At 39.0% G+C, this 14,397-nt stretch overlaps 1 protein-coding gene across 3 annotated transcripts in view; it reads right to left on the bottom strand.

Moving 5' to 3' along the window:
• Positions 1-14,397, bottom strand: part of pax7a (paired box 7a) — a 109,495-nt gene that overhangs the window by 41,124 nt on the left and 53,974 nt on the right. For 2 of the 3 annotated variants that reach the window (XM_034166225.1, XM_034166223.1), the window contains exon 8: positions 6,913-6,923. The exons of the other annotated variant lie outside the window; for it this stretch is intronic. In XM_034166225.1, the coding sequence (XP_034022116.1) occupies positions 6,913-6,923 (11 nt within the window). The remainder of the gene's footprint in view (positions 1-6,912; positions 6,924-14,397) is intronic. 3 annotated transcript variants of the gene reach the window in all.

Genomic DNA, 14,397 nt, shown 5'->3' on the forward strand with positions numbered 1-14,397 from the left:
GAGGAAAGCAAGGCGGATCGAGGAAAGAAGGAGAAAAGAGGAGGAGGAGGACGCAAGGGGTGGGCGGTGTGGGTGCGGTGGGGGGAGTGTTGTTTGCTAAAAAACAGCAGGGGCCAGGTCTAGTGAAAAATGTCAGGTCAAATTGTTCTTGACAGTGTTAATATCGGCACCTCATAGCCATAATTACATGTAAATAAATAGTGAAATGGCTCTCAGCTGGAGACTGAGAGGGAAGAGCTGCCGCTGAGACAACCAGCTGAGGACTGAACCACCTCCCGTATTCTCCTCTTATTGTCAGGCAGCACGCGAGAAAGGGAGGTAGAGCGGTGCAACCGAACGTGCAGAGAAGATACTTCTATTATTTCCCCCAAAAACAAGAACTCTGCATCATCCAAGTAAACTTTGCACAAGGCTCACAATTAGGCGTTCAGGAGGGAAAAGTCGAGACAACATCGAGGGACATCTCGAAAGTGGGGGACAAAATGAGAGAACGTGGGTGAGAAGTCAAAGAGAGTATTAATCACAGCTATGCACCTGTCAGAGTGGCATCTGGAACTAACAGGAACCATATGCAGCTTGACAACATCCTCCCCGACTAGCAGCACAGGTTCACACTAAACTGGCCCTCCTCCTTCACTCAGACATCCCATAACCTCCTGCACCCTGACCTTTGACCCTGAAGAGGTCAGGTCATTCAGTTTTTGCCCCGCAAACATTTCACCTGTCTTGAGTCAAATTTATTAATTATTATGATGATGATTATGTAAATAAGGATTAGTCTCCTTCAAATGCACACTGTGTGTCTGTGTGTGTGATCGGTATTTTAAATCGGATCGATGTCTTTGCCTATACTTTAATAAAGGTGAGTACCACTCTCTGCCATATAGGCATTTCCACTGCGTGGGAACACAGCATGTGAATCAGTCGCAGTCATTTTCTCCTTAAATCCCCATCTTCTAGGATTTACTGAAATTCATATTGGCTGCCTCTGCAAGATAAATGTAAATCACATTCCCTTATATTTACTATTTATCACGATGCAGCAGCTCACTTTCAGCAGGAAATATCTCTCACCCGCACACAAACACCCTTGCATTTAAATAGCATTTTTATTGTCCGCCGTAGCCTTTCATCTGGGCGTAGGGAGAAGAGCTGCCTCTCCAGGGGAGAGAGTTGGAGCAAGAGAGGAAGGTGGAGAGAGAAAGAGAGAGAGAACGCACTATTGGCAAGGCATCGTGGGATGACAAAAAGCCAAATGGAGTGAAGGAAGGTTGGTAGGTGAAAAATAGATTATGAATACATAAAGCTCTGACGAAAAATATTTTGGAATGAAAAGAAAATGGCTTCACTCTGGCGCTTAGAGGATTGAGTGAGCAACAAATGGTAAACAGAAGCTGCAGGACTGGGTATAAATGAGCTTCAAAGCAGGAGCTCTGATGTGTTGGGTAAATGAAACGGTTCGATTCTGTGCCACGAAGCATAGCTTGATGAACAACTGTATGAGTATTTCAGAACAGCTGCATCTGTCCCAGGGGTGCAGCCAAGAATTCCTCTTTGCATCAGCCATGAGATTTCATCATCGGAGTGGCTGCTCCACATTCAACGACTGAAAAACTTCTTACTGAAGCATTTCAGTGTTTCAAAAGTTTTGAACAACCAAATCCCTTTCTAAAGCACTCACTTCATTTAATGTCTCAAAACGATAATCGCCTGAAGGAATTGCTTCATGTAGCCTCACTTCTGTTGTCTGCAGGATGTTATCAATGCATTTTGAAGCATTTTTAAACTACAAATCTTTTTTCTGAAGCATTCAATGTTTCAGTATTTTGAAGTGGTGGTGCTAGTGATGATAGGGCGGGGGCACTGCCATTGTCTGCTAGATGTCATCAATATCGTCCTTAGAGTGTAATGAAACAATGAATATTTCAAGCAAGCGGTTCATTCAGTATTCAAATATTTTGAACTCGTGAATCCTTTTTTGAAGCAATTGCTTCAAAAAAGAACAATTGCTTTATTTGCTGTCTTAAAACAAATGCCTGATCCCAATGCTCTCCCTTCGCACTTTCCCTTCATTTTGCACACTGTGCTAAACGATGTGAGAATATTGGGATTGGGCCAAAGAGTCATTTATCTGAAGGAGTTTTTTTGTTTAGAGTTTCAAAAAGCAGAGACATTTTCTGACGCATTTGTTTCATTTATTTTTCCAAACAATTCAAAAGGACATTTTTCCCTCAGCAACTTAAAAATATTCAGCACTTTCAAAACAATACACCACCAGTATTATGGTTTGAACATTATGAAACGGTGAGTCATTAAGGTTTTGATATAGTGGCTCATTTCATTTTCTGAAGCAACTGAATAATTTACATTTTAAGCAAATACTTTTCTGAATCAACTTTTTCATTTACTTATTTAAGGGTCTCAAAACAATCTCTTAAGAATTTCTTTTACAGTTTTGAGTGTGTCAAGTAGTGAATTATTTTCTGAAGCAATTGTTTCCATTAGTTTTATGAGCATTTCAACAGTTAAGTTTTTTCAAAAGTAATTATTTTAAATACTGTTTTGAGCATTTCAAAACAATCATTTTTCTGAAGCAATTGATTCTTTTAGGATTCAAACTATCTGAAAATACTGCCTCTGCTTTCTAATGTATATTTTGTATTAATTTGTCTTGAGTGTTTCAAAACAAGCAAATTGCTTTCTGAAGCAGTTTTTTTTTTATTTTGCTTTTCTGGTGCTTCAGAACATCAAAAATTAATTATTTTCTGAAGCAATAGACTCCATTGATTTCTGCCTTCTCTGTGTGTGGTATATTAAGGAAGACTTTAGAGTTGACCCCCACCCCCATAGCTATGCCCATGATGTGTCCACTCAGACATCTGCAAACAGCAGACATGAATCAGTCGAACGACAGCCAGCACATCTGCACGGCCACAGACTGCGCGTGTGAACATTTCTGGTCTGCACAGACAGATTCTTCCCTCAGAGTTCAAAAGTTGTGGCACAACACGACGAACACTAATAATCTGTGCAGAAACAGTATAGCCATGGTTATGATTTACAGTCCCTGGATTTTCTTGGCAGCTGCCAACAGCGGGTCTCTTTTTCTGAAAGCCTCTTACATCTTTTTTTATACTTGCCAAATTGAAACAGTATTGTTTTAATGGGAGTCTAATTAACCAGTATGTATTCCCCCTCTGCTCTGCGAGTGGCTGAGCTGTGAAGCAGGCTATGTGCCATCGCTTTGATTTGTTGTCAGCAGAGGCTGCCAGCTGACACGTGCCAGTGAGAGGCTATGCCAAGTTTTAATAATGTGGGGACTACACGATCTCCCCCTCTCATTGGTATTCAGGTGCAGGAGTCTTGTTAGAAGTCGGAGGGAGGAGGAATGAAGCCAGAGAGCTCCAGATTGTTCCATACTATCCACCTACACCCCCCCTTTTTTTGGCAACGGTAGAGCTTGCTTCTTAAAATAATTCATCCCGTTTTTTAAAACGAGCGTCTGCGCTAGCTAATGGAAGAGCAGCAGCACAGTTTGGAGTCTCCCCTGGCTTATCTCTCTCAGGACAGTTGTGGGGAGTCGCTGGTGAGCATGGTGTCAGCGTGCGTGGTACGGTGCAGCGCCGCACGGGCAGGCAGGCCTGGGTACACAGATCAAAGGGAGGCAGGGGTGAGAGCCGCTTCTGCCTCTGATCCCGTGAACGTGTGTGTGTGTGTGTGTGTGTGTGTGTTGTGTGTGTGTGTGTGTGTGGAGGCCCAGCCCACTCACACAGCCAAAGGCCCTCCTCGCATACACACACATCCTTGCCATTCCAAAACACACAACACTTCCATAAACTGCAAAAAATAAGAAAAAAGTTCCTCTTGAAACTTTCAGAACTTTCTTCGTTAAAACGGCAGTAAAAATTATGTGTCAACAACACCAATACAAACTCCATGTTCCTTATTGTACTTCATCGATTCAACAGTGCGTTTGCCACTTTTCCTTATATTGCCTCAACATTGATGAAAATGTCTACGAAGGTTCTCCGCTGCATGTTTCTTTCCATTCCCAACAGGTGTCCCTGTCACACAGTAATGCGGAAATCAGCCCAAAGTGTCTGACAAATGCATGGGCCAGTTGAACACTGCATGTAAGAATGACTTAAAAGTATCCAAAACACTCTGTGGATGATCATGTTACCAGATATCTGAGGATACTTAGTCATCTGGGGCATGGGAGCTAAATAAAATGAATATCCAGAAGGAAGCTTTTCTGGATCAACAGTGAACGTCTTCAAGTCCAGTTGACGTGACTCCTAACTGCTTGGATTCATAACACCAGCTTTGGTTGAAAACTTGCAATGTTTTCTCAGTGATGACTATAAGCTGCAACATTGCATATTCTAATCAGAATGACTGCACTGATGAATCTTAAAGGGGTCATACTTTGCAAAATCACCTCTAATTTCTACACCTGCACAGAGCTGAGGTTTCAGCCAGAAAATCCCCCAATTCTGTGACCGTGCATGTTGAAATTCTCCTGCTCTATGCAAGATAATTAACCTGAAAACAAGCTTGTTTTAAGCTTTTGTGACTTATGTAGCAGAAAAATCACTTGCTTGAAGTATAGCTAGCATGCAACAAAATGCACATTTTAGCCTTTCCTGAACCCAACAGAGTACTTCGTTGGATGGATCATAGCTATTGATAGATGTGAGTTTGAGCTGCTGGGGGAGTAATTGAACAGGACTCTCTGAATCTAATTTGACACTTTAATGAGTGTAGGTACAGAAATTAGAACTTCAAATAGGTCTGGGATGAACTCATGCTCTCTCATATATGAGCAGGATGAATTCGCATCAATATATGTGTGCAGTCAAATTTGGTACTTTTGAAGTCAGGAACTCGCTTCGCTGGTTGGCAGGGTATCCAGGCAGAGGCTGGAGGTACATCTGGTTCGGGATGAGCTATGGGAAATCTTCTGCCTTTGTGACTATACCTGTATCAATACAATCATTGATGTTCAATTGACTGAGCTAGTTCAGGTGGGCAACTCGAGCTGCTCTGTATACAGTAACATGCCGTACTCCACAAAATTGTTATCACATACTTGATAATGTCTACATGATACACTAAACAATTCCTCAAAATTGGACAGGCAATGTAAGATTGCGAATTTCCCAGCTACCCCTGTGCCTGCTACATGCTGCATCCATGTCACATGTTCTGCTCAGCTCCACCTCCAACCCAGCAGAAATGTGGAGAAAGTGTGTATCGAGTCATCACTTCGCAGTATCATAAGCGTTTGTGGGGAGTGATGTGGTCAGAATCTAGACACCAAATTAAAACTATGTTCTGCTGCTGCAATAAATATGCTTTAAACATGAGTTGTTTGACTGAACTGTTTCACGTGAAACATTAATCTGCACCTCATTGTCTTTTAAAGTGGTCTTTATATAGACGCTTAGCCACAATATTTCTGTCAAGCTTGTGTTGTGCTTTTTGTTATGTCTTGTTGGAATGAACACAGCAGATGGTCACCTTGCTGGGTCTGGTCTGCTTCAGGTTTCTTCCTATAAAAATAATAAACAGTTTTTCCTAATACATGTTGCAGTGTGTTTGCTCATGGTGTGAGTAAGGTTTAAACCTTGCTCATGTGTAGCACCTTGAGGTAAATTATGTTATGGCACCAAATAAATAAAATGAATTGAATTGCCCTGTGAGACTTGATCTGTGGTGTGTGTGTGTGTGTGTGAGACGTATATCAGCTTGCTGAAAAGGTGTGTAATACGACCCCTTTAAGCTGTGGATGCTGGCTGAACACTGTGCTTGTAATGTCCTTCATGCCCTTTGCCTTTCCTTCTTTCCACCTCTGCTGTGCTGTCAAATGAAACAAGACCAACAACAAAAATCATATTCTGATTTATACCTGTTGCCCAGTGAAGCACAGCTTCATAGTCACACCTGAATACTGTGCCTCATTCCAGCAGCCAAACGTGTACATGCCACAGTGACAGCAACCAGTTTCAGAGTAGATGCCTTTTCCACCGCCTGTTAGGGGGAAATATGTTGCTGTCGGGATAGGTTATGGATTGGGATGGACGCGAAGCTCCTGTCGGGATCGCTGAAAGCTGCAAGATTTCCATTACGGACTTGGCATCTGCCACTGCAGCCATTTACTGGGAATCACAGAATTTTTGTCAATCTTTACAGCAACCGTGAGACCATCAATGCCAGACAGAGGAAGAAATAGCTTGCACATACCAGTGCACAAGCATATCTCCTTCAAACAGATGCAGACTCTAACTTACAACATCAAATTCTCATTTCCATCTCCATCGAGTCTCTTTGTAGTGCTTTTTTCCATTATAGGACAGAGTAAACAGGAACAGGCGCATAACCTGTTAAAAAATACTCTGAGGTATTATATCAGAGAGGAAACTTTCAACGTAAACTTTTTGTATAGCTGCTGAGAGAGAGAGAGAGGAGAGAGAGAGGAGAGAGAGAGAGAGAGAGAGAGAGAGCCTGTGACAGCAGTTCTGTGCTGTCACGGAGTGAAGTGTGATTCTGCTGTCAGTGGGAACATTATCTCCATGGTGGGAGACTGATACGAACACCACACAACATTCTGCATGCATTCAATACATTTCTGTTAAAAAAAAAAAAACCTTATCCACACACATTAGGAATCGGAGGCTCCCCCCAAGATACATGCAAAAGCCACAATTTAACTACTGAAATAAGTTAATTGATGAAAAGTACACTGGCAGCTGCAGGCTTCTGGTGATGGGGTGACAGAATGTGAAGCAAATGTGAATTTTAAAGGGTTTTGTATTCTGCTGTACATATGCAGAATACAAACCCCTTTAAAATTAAAACAAGTTAATACAATGTCTTTAAAACAGATATTTAATTTTGTAACCAAAATACCCTCATAGACACTGGGATCTGTTTCTGTGTCTGCTGCTTTAAATTTAAAAGGAGCTGCTGCTGGCATCTTTTCCCACAAAGACTTTTTGGGTGTGTCATGCAGAGCACAGAGTGCTCATAGGGTGTGTCCAGATATTAAAGACTGCAGTCTAAAAAAGGAACTGTTGTCTCAAGAGAAAAGTGATGTAACAATTTGTACAGATTTTTTTTCAAGTTATTTCAACTTAGTATTTTCACCTTTCAAATGAGTAATGTCACAAGATTTTTCTAGTTAAGTTGAAATAAAATCTATGCAAATTGTTACATCACTTTTTCTCATTGAGACAGCAGTTAATTTTTTACAGTGCCCTACACAGTCCTCCCCTTACAAAAAACTGCAATTTCCCTTACAAAAAGCATACACACAAGGAATAATTTGTAATACTGCATCAACACACAAATGTATCTGAACCACTTTTTAAAGTACTTAATCTAAAAACTATTTACATTACAATTTGATTTAGTGCTGCTTGTTGTACACTCTAAAAAAGTGAACCGCTGTCTCAACAGAGAAAAATGTATGTAACAATATGCATAGATTTTTTAAACGTTATTCCAACTTAGTTATTTCAACTTTCAACTGAGTTAATGCCACAAACTTCTATAGTTAAGTTGAAATAACTTTAAGTTGAAATAACTTAAAATCTATGCAAATTGTTACATCACTTTTTTCTCGTTGAGACAGCGGTTCACTTTTTTAGAGTGTGTGTCATATGTCCACTGAACAAGGCCACAGTTTCTGCTGACAACATACACAGATGTATTAGACTTGTGAGTCTTTGAGACTGTTTCAATATGAATATTAAAAGTGATCAAAACTTTATTATTCAAAATGTGACTTAAGGCAAATTTCAAGTGTGTGCTAATTCCGCAAAAGTATATAAAATAGACAGAACTAACAACAGTTATTTAAAAACCAACAACCACCATTCTTAGAGGACAACAATGTAAATGTGAAAACCTGATGGCAGGAAAACAAAAACCCCAACAGAACAAGGGATGTAATCAAGCAACTTGCTCAGTTGGACCCAGTGCCATGTATAGATGATGTTGCATAGTTGCTGTCAAAACACGGGGCATCATACACCAGATCAAACAGAGACTGTAAATAATAAGAATGAAACATATAGACGAGCAAACATCAATTACCATGTTGTTCTGAATGTAAGACACTGTTATTTTCTTGGAAATCTGGAAAACAACAGGGTTGCCTTATGTTCAGGGTCTAGACATATACATGTTATATACATTGACACAGCGGCCCTAAATACCCATGAATCAATGTGCCTCCCGGTACTAAAGTGTCCCACCCCTCAACTTGCTTACAAAGCTGATGACGGAGAGACATAGTGATCATTCTGAAAAGAGAGCACCTCAGTAGTCAGGTAGTTAACCAGCAATGCAGGGGAAGTTATGATACAATTTTTAAACTCATGGTGGGTAAATACAGCAAAGTCAGCAAACAAGTCTCAAGCAACCTAGAAATATGGTGTGAGAGTACATTGTTAGAAGACAGCAAGCCCAAAAACACCATCTGAAAAATGGCAACTCTCAGAAAAGATTGCCCTTGTTCTAAAAGTGGTAGTGGCCTTATGTGGTTGAAAAAAGGAAATAGGTAGCTTTTATTAACATTAAATTAAAATATATCACTTTGTTTATAAAAAAAGTAACTTAATTTTATAAAGTCTGTTTCCAAAAATATATCTTGAAAAGGGGGGTTGTCTTATAACAGGGGTGGTCTTATTTTGTGAACAATATGTTTTTTCTGTTATGTGGAGCTATAAAAATTCTTTGTGGCGTTGCAGACCCAAAACGTCCACCATACAATGCCTTTCTATAAATAATAAACAGGTGTGGGGTTTTCTTCTACAAAAGACACTTGATAGAATAATTGAATAGTCCAAATCCATGCTGCGCAGCTGCCCATAGAGTGCAGTCCTAATCCTCACGCTACAGGAAATGTCTAATATCCAAACATATTCTTGAATGCCTGAGCAGAGAGGGCAGGAAAAAGCGACACCGAGCCCTATGCCAGTATTAGAGAGAACCATTAATGAAAAAAAGCCCCTCCATGTTCCTGGTGTTTTTCTGCAGGTTTGCAGTGAGAGCATTAGCAGTTAAAGCCCCTGTGCCACGATTAACAATCAAACACGGTGTGAGCCTCCATGTTATCCTCCGTCGTTCCAGCAGGAAAGAAAATCTCTTTTTGTCACAAAATCCTTAATTCTTTCTTCTCTGAAGAAAGAGGGTAATACCAAGAATGTTTCCAATCTGCTTTGAAAAATATTTGAAGGGGGAGAAAAAAAAAACTCCCAATAAAACACGTGTGAACAACGGGGTAATTGTGGACAAATGCAGCATTGAAATTCATTTTCAACTCTTTACACACCATTTCAATCTATTTTCTGCCTGTTAACCACATCTTATTGGCGAGGGTGGCAAGAGTTGCCAGTATTGATGGGTAATTGTGTATAATTCACTCCATACACATGATTTGCATCAATACAAATCATTTTTCATTCTGTGCTACTTAAAGCTCAACCCTTAGCATAGAGTCACATTTAAACGCTCATTAATGGAGATGCCCAAAGAGGTTAACACGTGGAATCCACTGCTTTACAGAAAAGGAAGCCAAACATGAATACACCAATGAAATGCATTTACATATTTAGACATTTAAAGACTGAGTCATATTGGTACGGAATCGGTGCCGATAATGCGGTCCACCCCCCTACCTACAGTACCCTCACATATTGTCACAGTGGGAAAAAAAAGTTGTTGTCATTTGTCTATCGGCAGCTCTTGGGTGCTTGGGCGCCACAGCAGACTGAGTACAGCTCTGAATTGGGATTTGGCACAAGTTTACGCCGGATGACATTCCTTACACAACTCCAGTTATACATGGAGAAACATACATATCCCCTTGTCTTCCCAAGTGGTCTGCCAGCCAGTACTAATCAGGACCTACTCTGCTGTGCAATGGAATGACATAGTAGTGCCTATAATATAGGGGTGAGCAGTACACCACTGTCCATAAGCTCATCAGTGCGATCCTATGACACAATATGGATTGTGCAATACTGTTAAGACCATGATAATACAGAACATACATTGGGCTAATTATTATCCTTATTTTTTAATGCGCCAAGGAAAGATAACATGAAATAATGAAAGTAATGCCAATATCCATTAATTTTGAAATCAATAAACATTTTGGTACAGCACTGTTGAAACTGTGACCGCAGGCCATGTTCTGGTGAGTCAAAACACCTGTTAAAATACTTTTATTATAGCATAACTCCTTGGGAAGTAACTTTCACAATAACACACCGGAGTCATGGAAATGGTTTAAACTGAGCCAGAGACAAACTGAGACTTTGAACCATCATTAATTACACAGGTCACAGACATTTAAAACATATAAAATTGTAAAAATCTTTGATTCATTGGGTTTTTCACAGAGATTCAAGAAGGAGCAGATTTGAAAATGAAGTGAAGTCCAGGTTAAACTTTCCTCACTAAAAGATAATCACTAAAGGGGTCATATGCTGTGCAAAAATAGTAATACTGTGACATAATACTGTCACTGTACAAAAAATAAAAAAGTATATTAAATTTAGGTCATATGGTCTATATAACGTGCGTTCAACTATATAAATATTGAGGTCGACCACTTTAAGTGGAGGCCAAGGATAGTCTCCTAATAGCTCTCTCTCTCTCTCTCTCTATAGCTCAGTTGGTAGGGTGAGTATACAGTACATATTCTGGAGTATAAGTCGCACTCGATTATAAATCACACCTGTCAAAAAATGCCTTTTGAAGAGGAAAAAACATCCATAATTTGCACCTTTTTGTGTGTTATTAGCTCTTTAATTTTGGAATTTCTGTGCATTGTTGGAGTGTATTTTTATTCCTCGCAATTATACTTTTATTATTGGAATTTATTTTGTTTAGTGCTTTGATTCTTGGGAAGGTTCTACACAAATAGTCATTATAATTACTATTATTAATAAACATTTTGGCATATACGTCACACCAAACTAGTAAAAAGAAAAAGAAAGACGTAAAACTAGTAGAAAAAAACAAACAAAAAACATGAGTTACGCTCCAGATAAGCATATATCTATCTATCTATCTATCTATCTATATATATATATATATATATATATATATATATATATATATATATATTATATATATACTTTTCAGTTATCTGATTATCTGTTATCTGTTTTTAATTTTTTTAATATATATATATATATATATATATATATACAGTGGTGGGCACAGATAACCAAAAATTAGCTTCGATAACAGATAATCAGATAACTGAAAAGTTATCTTTGATAAAGATAAAATGATAAACCACCCAAAAATGCATTGGAAGTTACAGATAACCGATAAATTCCAATATTGTCTCTGGTACATTTGCAACTACAAATAAACTGAATTTGAGTTTTAAACCACAATGGCTTCTACTAGAATTAAAAGTGACACAGAGCTAAACAATGAGGCCACACTTTTGTCTTTGAACATCCTGCACCTGCTGGAAGCTCTTCTTTTACTACACAGCTTCCAGCACAGAGGCACTCTGAGAGCAGCCATAAAGCCCAGCTCTCTGCCAATCAAACACTTCGGTCAGGCGGAGGTCTTGGAAAATAAAGTCATGCTGACTTATGCTTTTGATTTATAAATAACATTAATACGATAGAATAACTCATAATGTCAATTCTGTCATTTGTACAAAGGTAAAGTATAACATATATCTTTTAATGTTGAATAATGCACTAATTCTGAGGTTTTGTAACAAACACAGACAGATCGCAAAGGATTCTGGGTAAAAGTGCCTCTGCTAAATACTGATTGGTTCAGTCATTCATTATGTAAACCCACACGTTAATGTGACGTGTGTCGTGTGTTGGTGTTTACAGATAAATGTGCTTTTGTAAAATATTCAATTTTTATTTGTAAAAACAGGCATTTTTACGGAACCCTTGAAGTGTCATCGCAAATGTTTTGGATGTGGAGAGAATGTACGCTCAATTTATTAGTGCCGTGTGCATGTGTTATGACGTTGTAAAACGTGCACTCAATACTGTCTACATAATGCTGGCTTTACACTGTGCGAGTTTTGGCCGTTTCAGATGATTTTTTATTCGTGCGGAGAATTTTTGGACCGAGTTTCAAGTTAATTGCACGTCCTGCATCGTGTAGTGTACATAGAGTAACAAGCTGCGTTAACATCTTCACGACCACCTCCTGATCGCCGATTGTCTGGTCGAATGAAAATCAAACCTGTTTGATATTATTCTGGTTGGCCGTCGTGAGGTTATCCTGCTGCTGAAAAGCTACAAGCATCCAACCGCTCGCACTGTGCATGTGCAAACACTGCAGAGCTGTCTTGTAATGTTTTTTTTTTTTTTGCTGTTGTTTTGTTTTGTTTTTAAACTTAATTTGTAAAAAAAAAAAAAAAAAAGCCATTTGCAAAGCCAAAAAGTTGATTTGACAATCATCTGATATAACCGGGGTCAAATAAATAGAACACTCCCATCTACTGGTGCCCAGTACTTAGGGCTTAGTACTTAGGGCGAATACTTCCATGAACATTACTGGCCAGTGGATGGCAGTAGAGGCCTTGAACTTGCCAAAACAAAATTCCAGATAATCCCTGTCTGCTACATTGAAAATGCGTGGAATTTAACAAATGCAAATACAATAACAACGTCTATAAACCCAGAGAATATATTCACGAGAGTTTTAGGCACTAGAGTTTAATGCTGTTGTCCGTGGAGCCTGAACAGAGTGTCTGAAATGCATTTGTGCTCACAAAACCTTAAAAATTAGCACATTACTTTAAAACTAAAACATATATCTGATATTTTCACTTTATAAAACTTCAGACATGACAGTAATTTTAAATAACTTGTCCGAAATTAGTTTGGTTAAAATTTGAACCATAAGTTAAAAATGTATGCCTCTGGATGACTTAGGTGACATTGCCAGCATATCGGTATGGTGTTAAAGGAAATGATTTTTTTTTTTTTGTTTTGGTGACCAGTTCTCCTTTGTCTGCAGAGGATAGAGACATTCGTTATAGTAGCAGCGCTCTTCTGTTTGCAGAGGGTAAACTGTACATCTGTTACAAAACTTTAACAGGTAGGTGCTGAACTGATTTTAAATTTTAAAAATGCTTGTTGCTGTTTAGCTTTGTTTACTTTGCTCATCAGTCTAAAAGTTATCGGACAAAAATTAATCGGAAGATAATGGTCCGATAATGGTTTTTAAAGTTATCTAAAAAGATAATCCGATAATGAAACATTATCTTCGATAATTATCTGTTATCGGATTATCGGACCTGTGCCCACCACACCACCCACATGTGTAAGCTCTGAAAGTTTGGGTAGTGACAGATGCAGGTGAGGACCAGTGAACCCCCTATTTCTGGCCATGTTGGCCACAACATAAACTAAAGACAGGCTTTGCTGCTAATTGCATGGTCCTGGTGGCCAGTGGAATTCCAATGTTTCTTACTGTTGCATCAATAGAACTTGATTTCATTTTTCAATGCTGACAAAGTATGCATCTTAGGTATTGACTGTGATATAATATTGCAAATATAATAACAGCATGACGACATTATAATGAGCAGAAACGGACTAAGTTTCTTCATTGTACATAGTTTTTCTGTGTCTTGAACTTTATAGTGGGACAGTGATTTTTACAGCCCACAGCAGATGTTGAGTTTGTTTTTTTTTGACACCACAAGCCATTGAGCTCTTATGTAGGTTGGTGTGTATGAGTTTTCCAGAACTCCCACAATGCAACACTTTACACGTGACAGATGCCCTTGTTGGTTAGGAAATGGTGACTTACTGCTTATTACATAGTCATTGTGAGTGTTTTGCAAATGACTGATTTTAGGGAAGTCTTTGCACAGCTAACCTGCTAAAACCAAACACTGGGCAGAGTACAGCTCGCGCGTATCATGTTCTGCATGGTGCTGACAGAAAACCATGTTGGTAAGAGATGAAGAAAATCACGCGTAGCTCTGGAGTCTTCCAGCTGTAGACAATTATGAGAAGTAGATTATGAGTCTACATTTATAAGCTTTAGCTAATTATTTCATCTCCATGTGTTCTCACTGTGCTGTGCAGGATTTACATGTCCCAGGGAAGACGAAACCGCTGTTTGGAGCAACTTGTGGTGCTATCAAGATGGATTTTAATTTGTTGATGTTAATCCAATTGTTTTAGAAATGTAGCAATTTAGAGTAGCTAAAATAAATCCATGGCTTTGAAAATGAACATAAAAGCCCGCACTGCAGTTATGTTGCTGAACATGTTTTTTTTCTCCCTGAATTTTAATTTCAGCCAAGTACAATTAGATGTTGTGAACAGCGAGAGCTTTGAGAGGGAGACAGGGAACAGTACCTCTGTGTGGGGTGTG

The sequence above is a fragment of the Thalassophryne amazonica genome, chromosome 3 (assembly GCF_902500255.1).
Source record: "Thalassophryne amazonica chromosome 3, fThaAma1.1, whole genome shotgun sequence".
NCBI classification, from domain to species: Eukaryota; Metazoa; Chordata; class Actinopteri; order Batrachoidiformes; family Batrachoididae; genus Thalassophryne; species Thalassophryne amazonica.